At 41.5% G+C, this 24,980-nt stretch overlaps 2 protein-coding genes across 3 annotated transcripts; both read right to left on the reverse strand.

Moving 5' to 3' along the window:
* Nucleotides 1-1,445: 1,445 nt before the first annotated feature.
* On the reverse strand, nucleotides 1,446-19,358 carry LOC135485879 (uncharacterized). Of its 2 annotated transcripts, none has more exons than XM_064768231.1 (19): nucleotides 19,274-19,358; nucleotides 17,085-17,299; nucleotides 16,775-16,850; nucleotides 12,975-16,350; nucleotides 10,801-10,875; nucleotides 10,311-10,463; nucleotides 9,413-9,514; nucleotides 8,236-8,341; nucleotides 7,826-7,900; nucleotides 7,590-7,729; nucleotides 7,112-7,300; nucleotides 6,932-6,980; nucleotides 6,496-6,595; nucleotides 6,162-6,240; nucleotides 5,775-5,872; nucleotides 5,033-5,165; nucleotides 4,449-4,538; nucleotides 3,938-4,001; nucleotides 1,446-3,718 (listed from the first exon to the last, which is right to left on the reverse strand). In XM_064768231.1, the coding sequence occupies exons 1-19, from the start codon at nucleotides 19,285-19,287 to the stop codon at nucleotides 3,210-3,212; spliced, it is 5,643 nt and encodes a 1,880-aa protein (XP_064624301.1). In that variant the 5' UTR covers nucleotides 19,288-19,358; the 3' UTR covers nucleotides 1,446-3,209. The 2 variants fall into 2 exon arrangements, with proteins under 2 accessions (XP_064624301.1, XP_064624291.1); XM_064768221.1 differs by lacking the exon at nucleotides 19,274-19,358 and adding an exon at nucleotides 19,078-19,113.
* A 598-nt stretch (nucleotides 19,359-19,956) lies between these two features.
* LOC135498066 (jmjC domain-containing protein 8-like) lies at nucleotides 19,957-23,215 on the reverse strand. The gene is made up of 8 exons (XM_064788223.1): nucleotides 23,104-23,215; nucleotides 22,676-22,768; nucleotides 22,349-22,397; nucleotides 21,972-22,068; nucleotides 21,617-21,682; nucleotides 21,192-21,379; nucleotides 20,852-20,986; nucleotides 19,957-20,370 (listed from the first exon to the last, which is right to left on the reverse strand). The coding sequence occupies exons 1-8, from the start codon at nucleotides 23,154-23,156 to the stop codon at nucleotides 20,290-20,292; spliced, it is 762 nt and encodes a 253-aa protein (XP_064644293.1). The 5' UTR covers nucleotides 23,157-23,215; the 3' UTR covers nucleotides 19,957-20,289.
* Between the last annotated feature and the right edge of the window lie 1,765 nt (nucleotides 23,216-24,980).

Raw genomic sequence — 24,980 nt, forward strand, 5'->3', positions numbered from 1 at the left:
TCTGAACCATCAGAGTTAATCGGTCCGTTGGTGTAACGGAGTCCGGGTCGGCGGAGTGGCTCCAAGGCTTGAGGGTCAAGATGCTCACACCAGCCGCCGGCTGTGAAAGACCGGAGACTTCTCGTTCACCACAGCCAACAGGTTTTGTAAGTCCCCACCAGGGGAATGACACAAGCCGCTAGCGAATTTTTTTTCCTGAACCTTTCGGGCAGAACATTGTACATTTGTACAGGGACTTTCAGCCAATCAGATTTCGACAAATACATGACAGTTGGTAGAGCGCTCGTCAGATATAGCAGAATACGATGTTCGATCCAAAGGTCGCGAGTTCGAATCTGGTTGTGGACAACATTTTCTTTTTCTTTTTCTTTTTTACTTTATATTTTATTTTTATAATGCGTTTCTTTTCCCTTGTTATTTAGATTTTAGATATTTGAGTGGGCTCAACTTAGCATCGTTCAAAGTCTTGAAATTAACAGACGTGCTGTATATGTATGTAAACAGTAAAAATATTAATATTCTGATTATAAAAACACTATATTTTGGCAGTGTTTTCCGCAAGTCGGTAAAGGTCGGGAAAAGTCGGTGTAGGTCGGGAATTAGTATGACCCCTTGTATCCTTTTGATTTGTTACCAGAATCTTTATCTTGGTCATTTGGAGTGGGTCTCAGGCAAGTCACTTGTCAATCATCCATACTTATTTGTAAAATGAAGCAAGGAGTCATGGCAAGGGCAAGTCATTTGTCCATCAGTTAGAGGTCTACCTGATTGGTCCGGCTCAGGATTTCCAAATCGGTGTGCAAGTCATTGTCTTGTTGATGAGTAATCAGGAGTGGCGTCGTGAAAGTCACTTGTCTATCTTACCAGATTAAGTACAAATTGGTAAAAGGCGATCTTAACACCTTCAGCGCCGAACCACGTAGATCTCCGTGGCCCAAATCCCACCTCTTTGAGCTGGTTATCGGAGTGTCATGGACTTAATGAAAGAACTACGCCATCGCCATCTTCAGGGCAAGATAGGAACTGAAACGGTCTTTTCAGTTCCTATAGTGGCCTGAAGATGGCGATGGCGTATATCAGAACTTTGAAATGACTTCATGAAAGAACTACGCCATCGCCATCTTCAGGGCAAGGTTGGAACTGGAAAGACCTCTTCTTGTCTTTTCAGTTCCGACCTTGCCCTGAAGATGGCGATGGCGTAGTTCTTTCATGAAGTCCATGAGACTCCGATAACCAGCTTGAAGGAGAGGGGGGGGGGATTTGGGCCACGTTGGTTCGGCGCTGAAGGTGTTAAGTACAAACAGGGACTTCTCGCTACGCCTTCTCACCAGTTTTATTGAAAGGACACAAGACAATACCATGAATCCATGATGATGAAATTTCCTCCACGACCTTGGATAACAGGATAAAGAAACAAACAACTTATTAAGTCAACAAATGTTTATTGAAAACGTCTTACTCTGATTTCCAAATATAAATCTCCCGAATTTCAAAATACTGGAAGCTAATTCAATGAACACTACTCTATTAAAGCAAATGAGGGGCCATCCATAAAGTATGTACCTCCCTCTCACCATCAATATGGTTGCCATCTACAGGTCTGGGCACAGTAGCCCTCCCTCCCCTCAGCTGCCTACATACTTTATCTGGAAGGCCCCCAAAGAACATAACACATTTCTGATAGAACTATAATTCTTCAACATGATCGCATATTTTGCAGACAAGATAGCCATTTGGCACATCAGAAAATATCCCACTACATTCTAGAGATAATTTTGGACGCCACTGCCAAAGTTCCAATGCTAAAATCCCTCACCTTGTCAATCAAATATCTTGTAAATACAAGCTGATATTCACATGTTTTGGGTATTTTCATGTCTATTGATGAGCACGCCACTGGAAATGAAAACATGTTAAAAATAAACCTATTTCAGTTGTTGTGTCAAGTTCATAAAAAAAATGATACAAACATAGCTAACATTTGGCCCTCTCGCATACTAATCCAGCCTTCCCTTCAGGGTTCAGATCTAGTACACCATTTAAGAAGACACCGACTGGAAGACAATCAAATATGACACCACAGCAGGCAGTGTATTACACGCATAACAACACATCTTTGTCCGTGTTTATTTCTCTCCTAAAACATGAGTATTAACAATCTGGAGACCACCAACTAAACCCCTAGCGCCTGCCGATAGTATAGTGCAACTTTAAGAATACAGTGCAAGCTGGCATGAGAAGCTATTCAGTCGTATACACAATACATACTGGTAATAATGTACTAAAGTCTGAAAAGTAGTCCATGTTTCAAGAAGCTGGACAAAATCAAGGCTGGTTGCAACAGCGGCCACCATTCTACATGTAGTATGCTCTCCAAATAATAGTTCATGTAATAATGTGCTTGGCCAAAAAGATCACAAGGTCATGGTTTTCTTGATTTCCCCAAACACCTGCTCAGTGTCTAAAAAATCGAAAGCTTCGCAATTCTTATGAACAGTAGAAAATAATGTTTTATCAAATGACAATAATATGTAAACCATGGCCTCATAAGATCGCAGCTTATCAATAGTACAAAAATTTGCCCGATTTCTATGACTAAATCCTCACGAAAAGCTCACAAGTTGGGTCCCCAGAACATGTGATAATACATGTAAGCCCACACGTGAATCCGGCACCAGTCCTGATGAAAACTTCTGAACGAGATTACTTATAACTGACTATCATTCACAGCAGAACAGTTAAGGGCAGTACACTGCAGGCCTGGCCATATTAACTTGAAACTTGCACCCTTGCCCAAACAAGTGAAGTGAACAGCAATGTCAGTTCCTTTTTTGACACCGGAAAACTTTCGACTAGCACCATCTTGCGTTGACAACAGATTTGTTGGCAAAACTGAACTATTCTACAAACAGCGTTCAAGGCCACAGACTAACATCAGTGTGGTGACTCATGTGGCAGACTACGTATCGTAACTTGCTGCTTGAGAGAACCATCATAGAATTGGGCCATAATTTATAGTTTGGTAATAGGGTCATCAGGCCATCATCAGGCCTCAATCCTATCATTGTATTAACTGTGCCCCAATGCATTGAGTTCTGCTGAACCAGAGCCAAGCGAAAACACTTACAATGTGTAGTCTGTAACCTGAATCAACATGATAAACATGGGCTGACACAGAGATTCAAATTTTCAACTTGTGACAAATTGAGTTAGTAGTCATGATAATTATAATGCGGCAAATCATCGTTTTGAAAGTAGTCCATATTTTGAACACGCTGAGCATTTACGTAACCCTGTGGTGGTTGTGGATAATTCATTGGCCATCCGTGAGGAGGTTGGGGTGGCAATGGAGGTGGATTATTGTGACCAGGCCACTGCCTCATACCAACGACTGGTATTCTTGGAGCTCGATCCACTCTCATATCCTGGTGTCCTCGGGCTACCGCCTGTTGAAATCTTTCTTGTGCCTTGGCCATTTGCCTGCGCCTGCGCCTTCCAAAAGGTTGTGCACCATGCGCAAGTCTTTCCTCAACTTGTGCAAATGCGTCAGCTAGTCTTTCCCCTAAAGGTCCTGGATTACCTGGTCGTGGAGGTTGAGGTTGGTTTTGATTCCGTGCTGGCGCCTGACCTTGAGCTGCAGCTACAGCAGTCGGGCCATATTTTACCTTCTTTGCAGCAGGCTCATCTGGCGCCCCAATTAACTTTTCATCATCAAACCCTGAAGAGACAAAAAACAATAAATTCAGCATAAAAATGTAATAATGGTGTTGTCGGGCATCAACTGAGCTAGAAACTAGAATGATATGCAAAAAGGAGTGCCTTCCGACCATGGCTAAAATCAAATTGCATTTGAAACAATCAATCCTCTCACTCTAATAAGTATATCACTTGCAGATACAACTTTACTCAAAGGATTTCATTTGAAAGAAATACTGACCTAGATCCTTCCTTGCCTTAATAGACTCCTTCTTTACCTCCTGTAGTGCTCTCTCATCGTCCTCCTAGAGAGTAAAACATTATAACATCAGACATGCAGCAATTCAACTAGGCCTTCTCCTGGTGTGGGCAAATGGAGGAAAAAGATAGTTTTCTTTGACTTCAGTAATTGCTACCTGGTACCTGTTTGAACCTGGTCACAAGGTCCCAGGCATGAGGCTCCAGGCAGGTCTCCTTGGCTAACTTTTCTTTCTCCGAGATTCTCAGGCTGTAGCACTGAATTAGCAGCTCATGCAACTCATGAAAGGTTTCAGGATAGATCAGGATTAAAGTGTTAAGTCTGATGATAGCCTCTACTGCATTGATACCACTCTATAAACTGCAGACTGAGCTCAGATTTTTATAAGGATCTATGATAAAACCTTTCTGTAACCTTATAAAAGTGAAAGGGACCACAGGCCCGTGTGTTATTCCATCAAGTTTTGGATCAGCTTTGTAAATGACAAACTTACCTCTGGGTTACTCCACAGTGAGCAAACACTACATGTCTTACACTCCTTTTTTGGCGATCTTGGATGCCGACAGAAATGGTTATAATCGATCTGAAGCAAAACAGCATGAAAGGATTTTCCAAAAGTATTTTTAACGTAAATGACAACAATACTAATTAGAAGGGACAAGATCATTTTCGGGACACCTGCATGGGCCAAAAGCTGCTGGAATGATTGAAGATCGATATTCTTGTGTTGGACACTTGGCCATTGCAGGAAAATTGACCGTATGTGGAGTGGCACGGGCGAGGCCTCGAACCACATTCTTCCGATCACAGGTCAGATGCTCTTCTGCTGTGCCACCATGCTCCCACAAAAGAAAGGGTGACCTTTCTTCATACTAAACTGAACTGAAAAGCTACCGCAACATTTAAGTCGATGTCAGTGTTCAGGAAACAAAAGAACCAATTGCTACGTGACATCAAATTTTGTAGAGGGATACTTCCTTTCAATATCCGTTGATTGTGCACGAATATGATTGAAATTTTGCCCAGAAATGCGTCAGATTCACAAATTTTTACACACAGTACAATCTTTTTACTTACATTTGCCTTCCGGCAGATATAACACATTGTGGCTGAACATCGACACGTCATTTTATTGCATCCATCGCTCTTCATGAAGCTCGCCTTGCATGCCTGGCACGTACGAATCTTGGCTTGTGTCATCTTTTCTTCACTAAAAACAGACATAGAGGTTGTGAGTGACTTATTGCAGCTGAATTGAGTGCAACAAGAGAGAGTTCATATGTGACTCGCTGTACCAAAACTAGGCGCTTGTCGTATCTGAACTTGACAGGTTGATACGGACTTGTTGTTCATTTCCCTATTGTAGACCTTTTGTGAAATGTGACCAAATCAGTTTGTAATAGATTTCACAAAAGGTCTACAATAGGGAAATGAACAACAAGTCCGTATCAACCTGTCAAGTTCAGATGCGACAAGCGCCTAGTTTTGGTAGAGCGAGTCACATATACACCAGACCTGCCTCAATGAGCCAGAATACTGGCCAACGGACACCTGCTCTGAGAATCTATTGCAGAACTCTTTAGGTCAAACAATGTCATTATAGATAACGCACTGACGATCTGACAAGCATCTCAAAAATTCTGAATGCAGAAGAAGAAGTGAAAGAACTAGACTTTTTCAATGCATTTGGATGTAAGTCGATTTCGGAAACAATACTTGTGGCAAGTGTCATCCTCATCTTCGAGTGGGCCTCTATGATATGCCGACATGCCAATCTGATGCATCACTACAACTATGTTCAAATATCCATGTTACTTACAAGGTCGTGCGTAATTTTGTCTCGTCCTTCTTTTCTAACTCATCGCACCGCTTCCCAAAGTGCTCCTCCCAATCCAGGCCACAGTGACGACACGAGGACTGAAAGACACATGAAACTGATCAGTAACTCTGCTACAGTATACGCAATGGTCTGATCTATAGTGACATATCAGCGCTTCAAAAGAAATGTAATATGGATTTCATTTCAACTTCAATGGAGGTTTGATGGTCTGCACTCGAGATTTCCATGGTCAATTTCAAAGATATTTCCCAAAAAGGGGATTGTTCAAACCCCCAGCCAACTTGCCAACGCCGATGATGAGATGAGAGTGGAATTTTGTTTACTTGGATCATTGACTTATGATAAAGAAATAAAGAAGAGGCATACCTTTCCGCACTTTTCATTGGGGCAGACAAACACCTTGTCTTCAACATCTAAAACAGCTTTGAAGTCACAGAAAGGACACCTGAAAGTTGAAAGGCACAAAACGTTTTTCAATCAAACGCAGACATTCATTTTCAATGACGTTGTTATAGAATTCAATTTTCAGTACGACAAGTGTTTGAAAGGGTCTTGCAAACAGCTCAGACTCAGACCCATTGACTGGTGGCTCTGATGATTGTGCATTGACTTGAATGCCGTCCAAGGACCAGCTAACACACCAAATTTTGGTGACTTTTTTCATTTTGCAGATTTCGCCAATATTGACTGCCCTACTCACCCAACTAAGTTATCAATACCCGCCAAATTGATCGCTTCCTCTTGGCATCTGTCATCGTACTGATGAAGAATCTTATCAGAGAGAGTGCTTTCCAGCTGACCTGAAGCAAACATGATGGACTAATTAGGGACTACGATAAACAAAGTGCACAGTCAAGAAAAGTGTAGCATTGACAAATATTTCCAAATATATCCAAGGAAACAAAGAAACTACATCCTCCAGAAGCATCGAAGTACTATGAACTTAGTAATATAGCATTTCTAAACAAATGTTCGTCACTCACAAAGACCAGTATTTGCCAAAAAAATTGGCAATGCGAAGGGCAACAGTACTCTATGACAGAGAGTGGCACGGGTTTTAATTTCACAATAACCAGGTTGTTGCAAAAACGCAGAATTAAAATGCAAGCAAAATGTTTCTGGTTTACAGTACTTACTTCGTGGGAATGATGCTGAACATCCATCTGTCATGCAAGATAGGCTCATCTGGAAAGAATAAGCAAAGAGCAACTGCTTAACATTTCTTGAGTGTACAGAATACGTGCATCCATGAAAAATAATTAACGCCAAATCCCCTTCGCAATGACCTATGCAACGCTTGGCGAGATCTCACTCACCTTGCCCTGACCAAACACCGCCTCCTGAGCATATCTCTGCAGGCAATCCCGGCAGAAGAGATGTCCCTCATAACACTGTATCATCCTCTCGAAGGCCACTTCACAATAGCAGCACCCGCACTCAATTAACTGATCAGTTTCTTCGTACTCTTTCTCGTTGATTTCATTTGCTAGCTTCTCATCCTTTTCCTGTAAAAACATAACATGTCCAGTACACAGCGGCAAAATGAACACGAGGAGCCTAACCTCAAGCTCTTCCGAAAGCATCCGGTGAACTCTTCAAAACTGCCCTTTTCATACAAGAGATTCTGTAAATAGAACTCCTTAAAGGGGTCAATCAACATTTTAACACCCATTTCATCAAATGCAAAATGTTATCTTATGATATTGCAAGGCATTTGCCCAAGATTTCACCTCACAAGATGGGTCGCCACCACAGCTCCCAAGACTTTTCCCTAATGAATACAAAACCAATTACCTCACTCTCCTTCTTCTCCTGATTCTTCATGTACTGGATCTCTTTCTGTAACTCCGGATGGACGCCTACAGCAGCACTAGGTCTCATCTGGCGGCCGTTTTTGAGTAAACGGACCGTCCATTCGGCGCTAGGACCGTTAGCTGTAAGAACAATATAAGACTTAATGAGTATCATCAATGTTGGCTGATGTCCTTCGATCTCTTGGAAATGTGAAGTTCTCTAACATGTAAGCCTACCTTTTTTCAAGCGCATCTTGATTGGAGATAATGTCTTTTCTTGTGGACTACTGAATTTCTTTTGCTTCTTGGCTTCTGAAATATAAAAAGAAAGGAGATATTGAACAGGGAGGAGGCAAATCACCAAGGGAGTATTTCAGTTTTATATTTGCAAAACAGAGGATAAAGAAACAAGATGAAGAGGTGATGGTGAAGGCTTGAGCCCAGTTATCACTTTTAACCAAAAGAGCCTTATATATTTTTGCTTCCAACCATCACAAATTCTGATTGGGCCTTGTTTCTGGATAGCCATATCTTTGAATTGAAAACAAATTTCAACACACACTTTTTAAGTTGGTTCAAAGCTTTGGCTTAGAAGAGATCAAAGGACAGAGATGTTTGCACAGTGATTCAAGACATACAGGACTCACCTTCAAGTACATCTGCAGCCTGTAGATTATCATCAAGACATTTCTTGGCGTGACTATAGTGTTGGCCATAGAAGTTTACAATTTTGTGCAAATCTTGAACTGGTACCTAAAGGAGATAAGAAACACAAAATACTTAAGGGTGGTTGAGGCCTAGACTGGTCTTGGGTAACACTTGACGGGAGTAACCACCAGTGATAGAAGACCATCATGATGCAGAAGTAAGTAAGTACTTTCAGAGCCTAGGTCTCGATAGACTAGAGGCAGTCCGTGGTATTACAGAGCACGTGCTCAAACTGGACTAGTTAATAATTCAAGAAGATGGCAGTTTCCATTTGAACAAGACAAAACAATGAATGTCATGCGACTATTGAAGAAGCAACAATCAAGGAAGCAAATGCTGTCTCTTCATCTGTACAACACAATCAGCACACCTAAAGCACCGGCAGACAAGCAATTTTTGTTGCTGCAACCTGCAATTGTAATATCGGAGATATGTGACAAAAAGATGTCTAATTGTGCACAAAATTAGCAGGTAACTGACTAATCTACTGTCTACAGGCCAAACAAGGCATCAAGATGAGAGAGAAAAAAAATGTGAAACCAATGTATTGTAAAGGTTTGTCACAATATTCTCACCAGAATAGTACAATGTAACTCTAAACACAAGCAAAACACCAAGGCCAAAAAAGTCAGATAAGTTTGCCACCAAAGCATAAGCATATTGAACTTAGACCATTACAACCACAGGGATGGAGGAGGTGGAGCAAGGGAGGGAAAGCCGTACATCCAACTGAAGGCTCAATTTAACTTCAAGTGAATAATTTCAAGTGAAAATCTTCGTGGTCACTTTTAATTACAGCAACGGGAGGAACAAGGAGACAACAGAACTGAGCATCAAACTTCTTATATGGCACTATGATACTGTAGGGCTGTACTGTCTCAAAGTGCTTGACATTCTTTCCCAAGCCTGATCCAGTAACTTGCCCATAGAAACCAAGTGGGCACACTTGGCTATTTCAGGCCAGTTGAAAGTGACAGTGGCACTGGCACTGGCGGAGCTAGAAATAGAACTGAAATAGAACTGAATGTCGTAACTGAAGTTTACAACAACGTTCACTGGTCACTGGTGTTGGGACCTTGTGTTCGTTTGAACAGTCTGGCGAAATCTTTGACTTACCCTTAGGTACTGATTCTTGAGTGCATCAAATGCTGCACTGTATCCATAGGCTGGGCGCACAGAGAGGTCAGCAGAGTTTAAATAATCAGGAAGTTTTTCAGTCTGAAAGACAGTTGCCCCATTATTCATGTATTCCAATTCAATGTTAGTATGTCAGAATGAGGTCCTTACAGTCAAATGGTAGGACAAGTATCTGACATTAAGTATTCAGCAAAGGTCAGCAGCTCAGCCTAATTTCCAACCCTTCGTTGGAACAGAACTTGCTCAGCAAGAATGCCGAGCAGTCGAGCCATTTAGCAAATAATTGTATTGCCTACAACTCTGAGATGATAAGGAAAACAGGGTTGAACTGCTGTTAACTATTACCAAGTGAATAGTGAATAGAAGGTGTTAGAAGGAAAAAACTTTGCCAGTCAAGAGCATGCCATTCAACATATCATCAAGATTGAGAATAGGCATTGCAGGCAGCTTGTTCTATGGCAAAACACAGTTAGTATCACAGGCTGAGCCAGGGTTATATTGCAATAGGAGCCTCTGGACTTACGGACGACAAGAACAGAATAGAAATGTGAATCAATAAATGGAAGAGTGCATCAATAAAGCAAGGCATAAAGCAAAAATGTTGGAAGCTTGCATCAACAAAATGGAAGAATGCATCAACTAATGGAAGCATGCATCTATACAAATGGAAGAAGGCATCAACAAATAGAAGCGTGCATCAACAAATGGAAGCATGCATCAACAAATGGAACCATGCATCAACAAATGGAACCATGCATCAACAAATGGAAGAAGGCATCAATGAATGGAAGAAGGCATCAACAAATAGAAGCGTGCAACAACAAAGGGAAGCATGCATCAACAACTTGAAGCGTGCACTATCTCATACGTCAGCTACCTTGGACCCACTAGCTGCAGCAGCAGGTTTCACCCCCTTAGCCCTGGCCTCAGGTGGCATCTCTAGAAGGATGGTGGCTATTGCGTCCTCATTGTTCCCTTCTTCTAGCTTACGGAGGATGAAGTTCCTGTCAGCTTTAGGGAAGATTTCCAACTGGAAGTAATGTACGAAATAACGATAGTCTAAAGTACTAATAGTAATACATGTAATAACAAATCAAATCTGCACAAATTATACCAACAAAGGTATCAGAATTTTCTGTTATCTGAAATCACTTACCCCACTACCTGCCAATGACATTGCTGCACCTTTTAAAAAGGCACAGTGCCTTAAAAATGTCTGTGTATTCCCCTTGGCCCATCCATGAAACTGAACACTGGCTTGCACTATCATTCTTAAACCATATTTAACAAGATTCTTTAGGTGACTGCCAAAGTCATAAATTTCCCAACGAAAAAGCGCTTAAAAGAAGTATCACAAAAACACCTACCAGGCCTTTAGCCGTCTTCTCATTGAAGTTTTGAGCAATCTGCTCATCATTCATCACTTCATGTACGGGATGGCCCTGGAATGACACGAGTCGAAAAAGATGACAGTCAAATTACAAAAATAAATTGGAACAGTAGAGCTAGGACCAACTATGAGCCAAACCAACTGCTACAAACAATGGATGCTGCAACTGAAAGAGACTGTATGAATAGGTATTTCTCATCAGTCTTAACTGCCCCCCCCCCCCCCCGAGATGTTATAAATGCTATAAAAAAAGACTACTTTGGGCAGGTAAAGTCTGTCCTATTGATCACAAGTTACAGCAATCACCAATTTTTATTACAGGCATTGTCACATGCTACAACAAATTCTTTCAAGTCACAAAAATCTCTCCTCGCAGGATGAGCAACTGAATTCCAGCCCCACCCCTCGAAATTGTGACATCACTTTACTCTCTGACGAGTTCATGGCAATATCCCAGAGGTCAAATTAACATGGGAGGACAGACTAAGTACAAATATGAAATGTCAAACTTTAGAAGGGAGCCTACCTGTAACGCATTCTCTTGAATTTGAACTGCCATCGGACAAACCAACTAAGTCTCAAGTTAACACTGTTAACAGATGAAATCACCAATTGGCACTTTTACCCCACCATGCCAGTATTCAAGTGTCTTGAAACTAAGAGCAGGCAGAAACTACCAGCACATGGCACAATCAGGGCCACAAATACACTGTAGTACAACAGACAATGGTTCAACAGCATTCCTTGGTTCGCTGAACAAGTCTCACAGAGCATTGACACTAGACTAACTTTAAAAGACAGACCCAGTCACACCCTGGGTTTTGCAACTGTTTTTAAATTTGACTAATATCTGATCTAGGCTCAGTCCACATCCTGCTGACCATAAAAAGACTTCATTTATTTCTCCAGTCAGTGGGGAGAAATGGCTGTTAACAGCCAGGTGAACCATATTTTGGTGTTTGGACTAAACATGGAGGGCCGAATTTACAAAGGGTGTTTAGCTTAAAACAGCTTTTAATGTCTGAATAGACAGAGTCAGGGCCTTGCAGGGTTTCTTCATGAAAACCGCATTAGGCCCTGAAACTGATTATGTAGAATTTACACGCGTCTAACTCTTAAACACCCTTCGTAAATTCGGCCCGGAGACGCTGACACTTTTAAAGTCTTTTGGATGTCTTAAACAAACAAATACATTATGGTTGGCAAGAACTTATCATACTTTTACCTTCAACAAACTGATGAACTTCTTTAAATCCATTGGAGGTTTGGTGATTGCTCAATATAATGTCTTTAAATATTTTTAATGACACATTTTGGCTAGATTTTTGCCAAAGAGATCGTTTGAAGTCAGCACAATAAGAATGCGAGAAACACACAAGAGTATGTAAGTGCATGAGTTAAGTAAGTAAGCAGGTGAGGACTTGCAGGATGAGAGGCCACACTTGCAGGTGAATAGGTTACACCTCTAGGGCCTAGGGATATGCACTGCTTGAGCATGTCACTCAGCTTCTACTTGACTGAATTGAGAGAGCAGCTCGATTTCGGTGGAAATGTCACCAGCTATAGTATTTTGGTAAGACAAAACTTAATGCACACCCACACTTATAAGAATTGATAATCGATTTAGAAAGTTTCTAATTCATAGTTTCAAGGAGGTGACTTCTATTTTTATCAACTTGATAACTGTCTATTTTGAGACATGGGCATTGTTATTACCGGTAATTGGTTAGTTGTTGTTGTTACATTATTAGGATTATAATGCCTATATGCCCTGAAAGGTACCTGACACGCATTGCCATCCCCAGAAATTTATCAAAGTATGCTTCCTTGGTACACTCTATTCTCCAACCACAAACCACAATAGAATGAGGAATGTTTAAGATGTGGATGTACATTTGTATGCAGGTACTTGATTAGATATGAACCAGAAACTTGCAAACTAAAGTAACTGCCAGAAAATTATGAGAGCTATTGAAATGAAATCTTTTTAGCACAAGATTACATTAGTACAGTACTATGAGAGTCGGTTAAAATTTGTCAAGAAAACTGTTCATTATTTAGCTTGAAGAAAGCGAACCAACAAGAAAATTATACGCATGTCAAAAGAGAAACAGTAAGTGAAAACAGGCAGAGAGAGAGGAAGTAACTCACCAAGATATCTGGCATACGAGCTGGTGGTGGATCATGTCTTGGGTGAGCTCCAACAGCACCAGCCCCGACAGGTTTATCAGTTTTTGCGGCAGTAGGCGTTGGTGGGTTAGGGTTAGCTCCTCCCACATTTGGCAGCTTAGCATTGACGTTCCCAGCATCTCCAACAAATGGCACAGACTCTCCATCCTTTGGTTTCGGATCAGCACCATCAGCTTCCACAGGTTTATCAGTTTTAGCCGCAGTAGGCGCTGTCGGGTAAGCGTTATCTCCCCCCACATTTGGCGGCATAGCATTAACTAATGTCTCAGACTTTCGAGCCTGTGGTTTCGGCTTAGCACCATGTCCCAACAGGTTGGCAGCTACTCCCGTATCGTTTCCAAATGCAGCATTCATGGCAAAAGTTTCTGTTCTGCCAGATCCAAACGTTGCATTCATAGCTACACCATAAGCGTAGGCTGCGTTCATAGCAGCGTCATTACCTGTGCCTTGTCCAAATGCAAAACCAGTGTTATTTGGTTTCGGTGCACCTCCAATCGTAAAACCTGTGGCGGTGTTATTGCCTGCACCTTGACCAAATGCAACACCAGCGATATTTTGTTTCGGCACACTTTGTCCAATTCCAAATGCAGCACTGGTCACTGCATTTCTGCCTGCACCGGTGTTCCTCTCTTGCACTTTTGCAGCAGCTCCAGGTGCTGCCTGCCCTCCAAACCCAAAACCAGCTGTCCCTGGTCCCTCGACTCGAGGATCATTAGTCCCTGTAGCATTTCCACCAAACTGAAAACCGGAGATCCTAGGTCTTATGGCATTTCCCCCAAACTGAAAACCAGTATTTCCAGGCCCAGTGTTTCCACCAGAAGCCGTGTTATTCTCTTGAGTTTTTGCCGTGGTTCCAGGACCAGCAATACCCCCAATCACAGTGTTATTCTGTTGCGTGTTTGAAGCGACATTAGTTCTTGCATCTCGCCCAAAAGAAAAAGGTCTGTATGGGGGAACTGGATCACTCCGAGTGTTCGACTCCACTTCAATCTTAATGCTAGAACCACTTCCTGATGCAAGAGGATTTCCACTACCACTCACAGTTTTCCCAGTGTCACTATTCTTGCCGACTGCAGCAGATTTCATGGCCTTCTCCACACGATTGGATTGACTAGTATTCACAAGTGTGTTTTGTCCTGGCTGCTGTGCGGCTGTTGAGGCGACTCCTCCTGGACCCTGGTAAGCAGCAGTTGTCACTTTAGGTCCAGCTATCTTAGCCGAGGCTATGTTGGCCGAAACCTGTTGGACAACACTTGACTTGGCACCAGTTTGGACTGCCTTCCCGACATCAGAATTCTTCTTCATTTTGGTTACCAACGACTCACGTTTTTTCGCTGAATGTAGAGCCGCATTAGCTTTGTTCATCCCCAATTCAACCTTCTCATCATATTTAAGCAAGAAATTCTCACGGGACTTCTCATATTTTCTTTTCGCAACTTTCAACAACTGAATGGCACAATTTGCATCACCTGCAATATGCAACTTTCTTTTCGATTTTTTCAACTTTTTGTATTTATGATACAAGTCTCTCATCGCCTCATAATCCTTTTGACGATTGACGATGGTCATGGAATATAACTCAGTGTTACCAGCTGCCCCACGAGAAGAATTATTAGTCCGATTTACTAGATTTGGGGGCTGAGAACCTGCACTCACTGGAACCTTAAACTTGTCTCTGCATCTCTTTACAACATCCAACACTGGAAGATTGTCATCATCAATATCATCGCTTGTCATATCAGCAGAAAAATTGATCTGATCAGTAGATGAATTAGCTGAAGAGTCCGAATAAGAAACTGACGAGCAAGATTTTCCTGACAAATGCCGATGTTTCATGGAAGAAGGAGGTGATGCATCGTGACTCTGACCAAGTTCTGGCAACTCATCGATGTCAGACATGTCTAACTCAGAGGCTGACTTGTCTGATAAATGTTCACGGCTATTGGCAGACGAATGACCAGGTATGGGAGTTGCTACAGCGATTGGTGTTGCAAATCCATCATGACCAGGAATAGGTGTGGAAACATTTTTAAGACCAGAAGAAAGCGGCGTCTCTCCTTTTCTACCAGTAACAGGTGTTCCAAAGGGTTTATCTTTCTGTGGGGTCAGATGTTCAAACCAAAGTTCTGTCCGCTCATTGTGTTCTTTTAGCCATTTACTAAACTCCTTTGTTTCAGGACTTTCTAGCAATGAATGAGATCGATCAAGTTTAGGTGCTCCATTCTGACTTGAAATACTGGAAGCCCACCCAGCAGAGGCAGAACGGAAATGTCCAGGCTTGATGGGAGAACTGGGAGAGGTGGCAGACGTTGATGTGTTCTTACTGGAAGAGTCTTGCGTTGCGTAAATACTAGGAGAATTGAAGCTTCCAAAAGAGAAACCTGATTTTGCCGGTGGGCTTAACCTGGATCCTGCAGCAGCAGAGGACCCTGGCTGTTCACTTCTTGGATATGGTACAGGTATATCTTTCTGTGGGCTGGACTCCTTACTTTCGAACATGTTTAGCCCATTGCTACGGTCAAGCTCCTTAAATTTGAAACCCCCAGTAGGTTGGCAAAGGCCTGAACCAGTGGCTGCTCGAGGTAGTTTTGATTTTTTATCAATGGAAGACGCTTGTTCATCAAAAAACAACTTTGAACTGCTGAACTTAGCTGGTATTTCTGAAGAGGTTACGGTAGCAGTAGCAACACGATGCACAGATTTCGGCAGTGTGAACTGATTATCTTTCTTTCCGAGATTCAATCTTGGCGGTGTCAACGAAAACTTAGCAGATTCTTCAGCAGTTGATTTGGAAATGGACCCGATGACTGATTTGGTCAAATTCTCTGCACTACTTTTTGTTGGTGTGGACACATTCGGGGTCGATTCTGTTAAATTCGAAGATTCCCCAAATGAACTAAAGATGCCCTGAGTATGACGCTCATCTGACTGAACACTAGACCTAACACTTGTATCAACAAGTTTTGGACTTTCAACCAGATCGGCCAACTCTAACATTTCAGTGTCACTAATTTCGAAGTATTGTGGAACTGTTTTGCCACCCTTTTTACCAGATTTATCATTCGGCGATCGTTGTGCAAACGGAAAATCACTTTGAATTTGTGCCGATGGAGATGAATACTTTAACTTGGTTTTGACTTTATAAACGCCGCCACGTTCCAAAGAAAAGGATAAGTCATTCGCGTTTTCTGTAGCTTTACTGGTTGAGGCTTCTGACTGGGGATCAGCAGAAAAGAAAGAATCTTCAGAAGACAAGGTCAAGGTAGTAGCTGGTGAATCCCCTAAGACAATTGGCTTCAACTTCGAGATTTTCTCATTTAATATCACCACATCAGGACTGAAAATAAATCAAGGAAGAGTAAATCTCAATAACTACAACAGTAAACGGCAAACTGTGAAAGGTTGCGATTTTCAATTAGCGGTAGACTGAATACTGTGTTAGCTGCCAAACTTTTCAAATGGTTAATACACTTGTATAGATAGGTCATTCTATTTCACCGACCATATTAGACATTTCCAGTTTTCTAAAACTTTTCCAGTATTCTAAATGACCTTGGTGCAAACTTTCTTGCAGAAACTGACAAGTCTAAATTGACAAGAAAGCAAACATTCAAAAACTAGACTTGTCCGTCCATCTTAACATTTGCAAAGTATTCTGTTTTTGATGTTGATTATTCTTGAACTATTCATTTCACTCACAACATGGTTGGACCTCTTGTAGTTGGCTGCAAAGTATTCCATTATTTCAGTTAAAATCTTACCTATCGAAATCACTGTCTAGGAGACCTATCTCAGTAGCAGGTGAACGAGTTGAGCATGTGTATGATGTAGCCGCATCTAAAACAGGATGTCAGTTGAAATGCAAGGCACTAACTAGGCAATGGGGGATGGCACTTTTGTTGACCTTATCTTTGCTGAATGCTTTCTCAGACTCTTGATAACAGAGTGATTTCAAAGATAAGCAAACTAGAATGTAGTGCCATTAGTTAATTACCCAGCTGGTGGAATCAGAGATCTAATAGTTTGAATATTGATTTGAGTTAGAGGTACAAACTGTACCGGTATACAAACCTTTTTCCTTATTGTTATTGTTCTCCATTGTACTCTTGGTGAATGTGCGGAGAGCCAGCAGGTCATCCAGACACCGCTGCAAAAGTGTATCTTCGGTGAGAGGCTCATAGTTGTTGCTTTTGTCAAGAAGGCTGAGAGTAATCGTATCTTCATCAAGATTGCCAAAGATTGGCACAAGCTGGCTGTGAACATTTTTCTCCAGATTACTCAATTTCCTGAAATATAGAGAATACACTTATCATAAAGACACACAGATTCTTCACCTGACCGATAATTCTTGGTTCCGAAGTACAACTGTGACACTAGTATTAGTACAAACATCCCCACAGCATTACTTGGTTCTGATAGTCAATCAAAAAATAACAAAGTGCTGTCGCAAAGCAATGACACGCCCACGGTCCCAGACAGACACTAATAATGGATCGTTTTGACAAAGACAAACCAGGGCCCAAAGAACGTAACAGAAGGACACGGTCTACCTAATGCGCGTCCGGAACAATTTGTGCGTCCGGAGCGCGTCCGGAAGAGAAAGTGCGCGTCCGGAACAATTTCCTATGTAAATATGAACTTAATGTTGCATTAGATGGCTTAAATAGCATTTTAATTCCATGTAGAGAAAATAAAATTGGAAAAAATCTCCTTGGTGACTTTGTATTTTACAATTTTCAGCGGGGTGATTTGGGTGTTACACAGCCATCAAATCCCAGTTTACTGACGTTTCTCCTCAACCAATTGTTGTTGCAGTTGCAGAATTTCGATAGTAGCCGCGTTGTAATGGATTAGACTGGTATCTGGTGTCTCAGCACATGGAATGCCGTCAGAGTGTCTTATCATTGTTAATTTCACAAAAAATCAGAATCAAATATGTTATTGAAAATCACTATACAGTCAAAGTGTCAATTAGTGAGATGTGTTCACATTAATATGTAAAGAGCAATCTCTAGTGAACTCACACAACTGTTTGACATGGGGGACCCGGGGAGCCCCCCAACCCCCGTCCTTCTGACATATTTAGCCAATACATTGGGGGATGAGTCCCCCAAACCCCAAGTCCCCAAAAATATATTTTGTGAGAAAAATAAGTGAAAATTGTACTACTTCTTTGATGCGAGTGTATCCTTAAATCCACTGTCATCACTAGATCCTTTGATAATAAGCCATAGCTAAATTTAAGTGTAGCCAATTAGAAATTAATCTAAAAAATAAGTCCCCCCTCCCGGGCCCACTCTGTCCAATGGTAGAAAAACTGGCATTTTTATTTTAATGAATAAGATATATACCCAGGAAAATAATCATTAAGCTCATCTTTAGTTGAAGCTCTTAAAACCGCACTGAATTTTGTTGACCCCCTTCCCCCTTCCCCCTCGATCCCCTCCCCTCCCCCCTAAAAGCGCAAATTGGCTTCACAATAATTGCTATTGCCCCTTATCCCACGGCACGCAAAGACAAACTCATACCGACTTAGACGACCACAACAGGAGAAGGCGCGTAAGGAAGTTGGGATATGATTATGGCATTAGTAATTAACCACCTCGCTGAAAATTGTAAAATACAAAGTCACCAAAAAGATTTTTTTCAATTTTATTTTCTCTACATGGAATTAAAATGCTATTTAAGCCATCTAATGCAACAATAGGTTCATATTTACATAGGAAATTGTTCCGGACGCGCACTTTCTCTTCCGGACGCGCTCCGGACGCGCAAACAGAGTTCCGGACGCACATTAGGTGGACCCGAAGGACAGAGTCAACTTTGGACAATGCCTTTATTAGCCACTGTCGGCCCGGAAGTTGCAACGGTACGCTTTAGACAATGAATGGGAGATTGCTAGAAAAGAATGTGGAATCGGGAATGATTGCATCCTCGCTTTGCCAGTTGGCAGAATCCACATTTTTAGCAGTCTCCCATTGTGATTGTCTAGGGGGCAACAGAACCAAGAATGCCAAGCAGGGCAGTCCGACAATCGACAGCATATTTTTGTGGCATAGCCTACCCCATTTGTATGTATCCACGTGCATGCATATACATGGACTTATGCCAGTTGGGGATCCGGATGCGGGATGGAGCCTGAGCCATGCACGTCAGAAAGTTGAAACAGAAAGTAGCCAAATCATCTATTATCTAGAGGCTGTCTGAACGGCATTTCACTGTAAAACAATATTGTCCATACGCTTAATCATAATACCCACCTTTTGTGTGCCATTATGTATCATTTAAATGCTTATTTCTGTATTTATTAAATCGGACATTCTTCCAACGATTTATCGGTTGCTGTCGGTCAAAAGTAAACTCGATAGGACCGATTCCGTTATAACCGTAGGTGGTTCTGTCTGAAACATGTTGAAGGGTTTTGTTTATTTATTTACTGACTAGTATCTATCGCTCTTAGTACATTTTGGAATTTAAACCACAAATTTCCCACAAAACATCTGTGAGCCCGTGGTCCATGGTCGTATAATTGCACAGTGATTGTCTTCAATTAGAAAGTGGCCACTTGGAAGTATGGAACAATAGTCACAACCTAGTAATGACCAGTGCATTCGCATCCTCGTCTGACAGACAAAGAATGAAAATGTGCCATTTGGCATTTCATGTTGCATCAGCGGGGACGATAATTGAACTTATTTTCACATTCTATTCAGCCAAATCCATTGTTTGTATTTGGAATAAGTAGATAGGAATTATATACTTGGTACCTAGCTGTCCCAATAAAAAGCCAGATGTGATCTTATTCTCCTTCAACACGAAGGAATGCTCTGTCAGACAATTGCAACAACCATGCTTGTGTCAATCACGATTACACAAGTCGTTTTTGAAGACATTTCATTTGCAAGGACAACTGGTAAATAACTAAGACATCAGAACAACTATATATTACAAAATAATTTATTGCTTAACAAAATGATTCCCATGCCTGCAAATACAAATAACAAAACACCTGTTACAACATAAAATTCATGTGCAAGTACAGCATGACAGAATTATTCACTGCTTCCAAGTATTCTGTACCAATCTGCACATTGAAAAAGCTTGGCACATACTAGATGTGACTTTCTCCCTATCTGTCCCTCACAAGCAAATATCTCAAACTCTAGCAGTACATGTAGCTCTTCACAAAGACACCTATCCCTAACATAAAAAAAAAACTCAAGCTCTGACAGTTAATCTTCATGATGGCACACGTCCCTCTCACGACAATGTCGGATCAGGCAAGGAATGTTGATATGAATACACTTGTGTTGACATTGAGTGTACTGTGCCACCACCAATGTGGGAAATAGATGACCTGCAAAACAACCAAAGACAACATGTAAAGTTGATGCTGTATGTCGATTTGTATTCTGGTACAACAGTGAGCATTTCAAACACCACAGGATCGAACTGCTTAGGGTGAGTTCAGTGTGGTGTTAATACACCAGATATGGGTCGCCAGAGATTGAAAATTGACTTGCATGCCAGAATCCTTGGCTGATGAATTAGAGGGGTGGAAGGAACTGACAGGTGGGCCTTTCACCCATCAATATCACTAGCCCACAAACGATTACTGCAAGTCTATCGCCAATTTCCGGCAGCTCGTAACTGGTATATCAATTAAACTGAATAACTACACTGGAGACATGACATAATATCTTTGGCATGCAAGCACTCTTACTTCCTCGAGTGCTATCGTATTATGATGCAAAACCAGAGTACCCGGTAAGTCGTGTTACTGAGGCTATCCTAGCCCTTCTTCAAAATACTGGAACAGTCACAAAGCAATAACATACCTCATTTGGTCCTACAGTACACTCCAGAGGCTTTTTATGACTTGGCAGATTAGCGTATTCTTCAACAAGCCAATGTAAAGAGGATTTGTCTGGGTTGAACGTAGGGTTCTCTTTTGGTGGATAGAAAAACCATCGCTGGAAATAGGACAAGGGTAAATGATTAGCCAGTAGACATATATGTGACAAACACAGTTTTCTCAGTGTCAAATTTCAAACCTCTGGACCCAAGTGCATTCATCTCTTAAGCACAGCCAGGGAAATAATTTCCCCAGCGTTCAGCAGATATCCTGTAAACCTGAGCTATCGCTGATCTTAGTAAGAATAGGACTTGAATGCATACCTTACTCCCATAAATGACTTCAGCAAAACCTGGTCCATGTTGATGGAAGGGCACCCCAGTACCAGGACCAGCAATTCCAAAGCTATACGCGCTAGTCTTTCCCGGAAGATGATATGGAGGTGGACGGTAAATGTCAAAGAATTCTTGCCAGGCTTTGAAATCATGGTCTCCAAACCAGTAAAAAGTTTCTGAAATCATGAAGAGGAATTTGTTGAGTTTACAACTTCCCATAACAGACACCTCTCTATTAAGGACACTCTCTCTTTTGATGACACTGCATTTGGTCCAAAATTGGTCATTAACATTGAATTTGACCTCAGAACACCTCTCCATAAGGACAGCAATCGTCAGTCCCAAAGGCATCCCTAATAGAGAGAGTATCAACTGTAATCAGTATTTGACGTGACTCCAATTCTTCAACCTACCATTTCCATATCTATTCAATGACTGGGGTTTTAGTTCGTTGATATAATCAGCCAGTTTTTGGGTAACTGAAAAAGGATGAATAAAATGATCTTGAACTTCTCCAAAATGTTGACGAACCAAATAAACAGCATTTATTTATACAAAAACACTGAACGATTAAAATTGCATTTGATGAGAGTTTTGACGGATGACACAGTTTATATCAAACAGCTGCACTTCTTGCATCCTCTGGAGGCCCAAGATGATTTTACCTGAATTTGCATCTGATTTACAGGATTCAATTTAGCTGGTAAATACAATCTTAGAACAAGAATCATGATCAAAATTTGATGATTTACACTTCTGCAATTTTACCTTTTTCATGGGAATGTGTATTTGCAGTACTGAGTATGATTTTCTTATCACCATATTTTTCTAATATTCTTGATTTTGTGGCAACATTTCTGAAAGCCTGAAAAGAAAGTTACAAAATGAAACTTTTTTTCTACTGATTTCCTGGGTTAATATAAGTGTAATGAATCTGATGCCAAAACAGGTGAAAATGCTAACTTAGTCATACTCCCCAACACAGAGTGGTTCAGTCAATGATTAACAGAATATAAAATATATCTGCTCCACGGCAGCCAGTGGTTTTTCAGCACTTATTTAACTGCAAATCAATCTAATCCACAAACAACCTAGTTCGAAAACATGCCTACTTAAAACAGTGGTTTTACACATCATGTACTTACACTGTTGTCAGCGGCACCTCGTATTACAACAGGAACGGTATAAGCATATCTGAAAATAGAAATTTATTGTTCAGTCCCATTTTCAGGGGTTCCACAGAGTTATTACCACATTGACAATTTCCTGATTGTATGCAAGATGCTATTTATTTAACAAAGTTTGTGATGTGCTTTATTGGAAATGGCAATTAAAAATCATGCAATTTAATGGTAATAAGACAGGCAAAGTCTGGCATAACTACTGGTAGTAATATGTTTTAAAAAGCCAGTGCTTTGCAGCTATTAAAAGCAAATGAATAATTTTTCTAAGGAATTTTCCTAAACACCTACTTTGACAAAAATTCACTCGGGCTAAGGTCTGGACCTCTGACTTCAATATTGCACGGCCCTGACTTTGCTATTGCTGTTAGAGGATCGGTGAGCCTGAAATGAAAATACAAGAAATTTCGGCTGGGAAAATACTTTGATCGTGGCATGTCAAACTCTGGGAAAGAGGGTTCAAATTTTGAATGTATTTCCCTCTGGCTCTGCCGTGGGGAAGGGGGGGTCAATCTTAACTTGGGAACGAGCATAGCACCCCCCCCCCCCCCCCCCGTTGAGGACACGCCTCAATCTGAAGCACTGCGAAAATCTTACTGAGCTTCGTACACCAAAGAGCCGCCAGGTGTCCCACTATACAAAAAGCACAACTTTTCGCAATATATATACACTTTTCTAGGAATGACAAATGAGTGATATGAATCATTGTAAGTGCATACCATCCTCCATCACTTTCTTCAACTTCTGACGGACGACATGGACTTATTAACATTATCACAACCGCTAATTTTAGAATATTGTCGACAAAAATTCCACGTATGCGATCTGGCTCCGCCATCTTGAAAAGTTTTCCATTTCCGTATCCGGTCGGGTGCCCGTTTTTTGGCGCGAATTACGATTTGCGCGTTCTGCCAAATGGGTTTTTGCGGAGCGGTTAGAGGTAACGAAACCGGCTATTATCGCACCGATTGAGCATTTTTTACAACCTAAGAGACCGGACGCCACGCCGTTATACACGTTATCAAGGCCGAACCAGATAATGCCTCAAAATCAAGGTCATCAGGATACGGAGACAAGGCTGCCGATGCAGACCGATTTCGTCAACATATTTATCTTAGTTCAATACCACTGCGTCGGGTGTGTAGATGAGGACAGCTGTTAGTGTCAAATTCTGGAGTGCTGTTATGCGGCTGCTTTCGAACAATTTTAACTACAAAATACAAAAACCTATTCGGGGCCATGCAAAGATCTCGTTAATCGTATTTACTTCTGCCGCGATCGCAGACTAAAAACGTGAATATGCAAAAAAGACTACAAAACCGTACATTCTTCCACTCACACACAAAAAGCGCAGAAAAAACCCATGACACCGCTCTTATGTTCTTTTGGCTTCCATGAGCGGAGAGCTAACAACCCAGAGCGAGTTTCTATCCCATTACTGTTATAGCATCAGGATTCCCTCCACCCCGAATATGCTCCTCAGTAGTAATCGACTTAGCGGCGTCAGCTTGTGATTCGGTTTCGCTGTTGAGAAAATAGCACCTAAGTACATAAACGATTATACACTAACAAGATAAGCAAATTTCATAAGTTGATCATAAAGGTTGTTGATGTTCAGAAGCGGTGTCCTAATACAATCACGTGTGTGCGGCTAATGTTGTTTCGGGGTACGTCTTTACTCGTTTATGCCTTATAATAACTTAATCTTCCTCTCCAGAGATAAAGGCATTATGTGAAGCACATTTGACGCAATGACATTTGGTGCCACATCAGCCCGTTCGATACTTTGATCGCTCCACAGTTCTTCCGCACTTTTTTCGTCAATAATTGGCTTTTCGAAAACAACACTATGCCCGCGACTATGCTATGTTTCTAATTCGAGTGGCAAGCTTTTTATATTTTTTATGTTTCATATTTACGCTTCACCATATTGGTCAGAATTATCAAAAGGCACACATCCCAGCATACAAATTTCATAAGTTGTGTCGGCTTGTAGTTGCAAGAAGCTGACCACCAACGCCCACGGCAGTTGAAGCAGTTGAAAATGCCCCCCTGGAAAAGTGTCCGGCCCTGCTATATTCTGACGGATTGTGGAATGTTCTAGTTTAGTGTACTAGACTTAGTGTGTCGAGACAAATCAGCCAAAAAAAAACAATTTTCTGAAGGAAATTTCTATCATTGTGTTTCGATATCAACTCAAGCCAATTTTCTCTCATTGTTTCAGATCCAAGTGTATTCGATTCTTGTTGTGGGATACTGGGCCATCCATCGCAGTGTAAACCGGAGAATCCCATGTGCCACCCTTGATCTGGGCAGCGCTTCACGTGTCGCATGTGCTCAACATCACCGAGTAACACAACCGCCGCCTTAATCTGATAAATTACGTACAATTCCTTTTCATGGCCCCAAATTCGTTTAGTCAGCGCTGATGTGAGTGCCAAATCTCCTTAACCGACCAGGTCCCGCTTGGGATAGGTTTAACTTTGATGTGATTTGCGATCCTGTAATTCCTAATGTTGCCAGGGAAACGAGGCGAGGTGAAAAATTAAAGTGGACCTAAATTGATGCCTGGGCCGGTCTCGTGGCGACCGCGTCA

The sequence above is a fragment of the Lineus longissimus genome, chromosome 1 (assembly GCF_910592395.1).
Source record: "Lineus longissimus chromosome 1, tnLinLong1.2, whole genome shotgun sequence".
NCBI lineage: Eukaryota > Metazoa > Nemertea > Pilidiophora > Heteronemertea > Lineidae > Lineus > Lineus longissimus.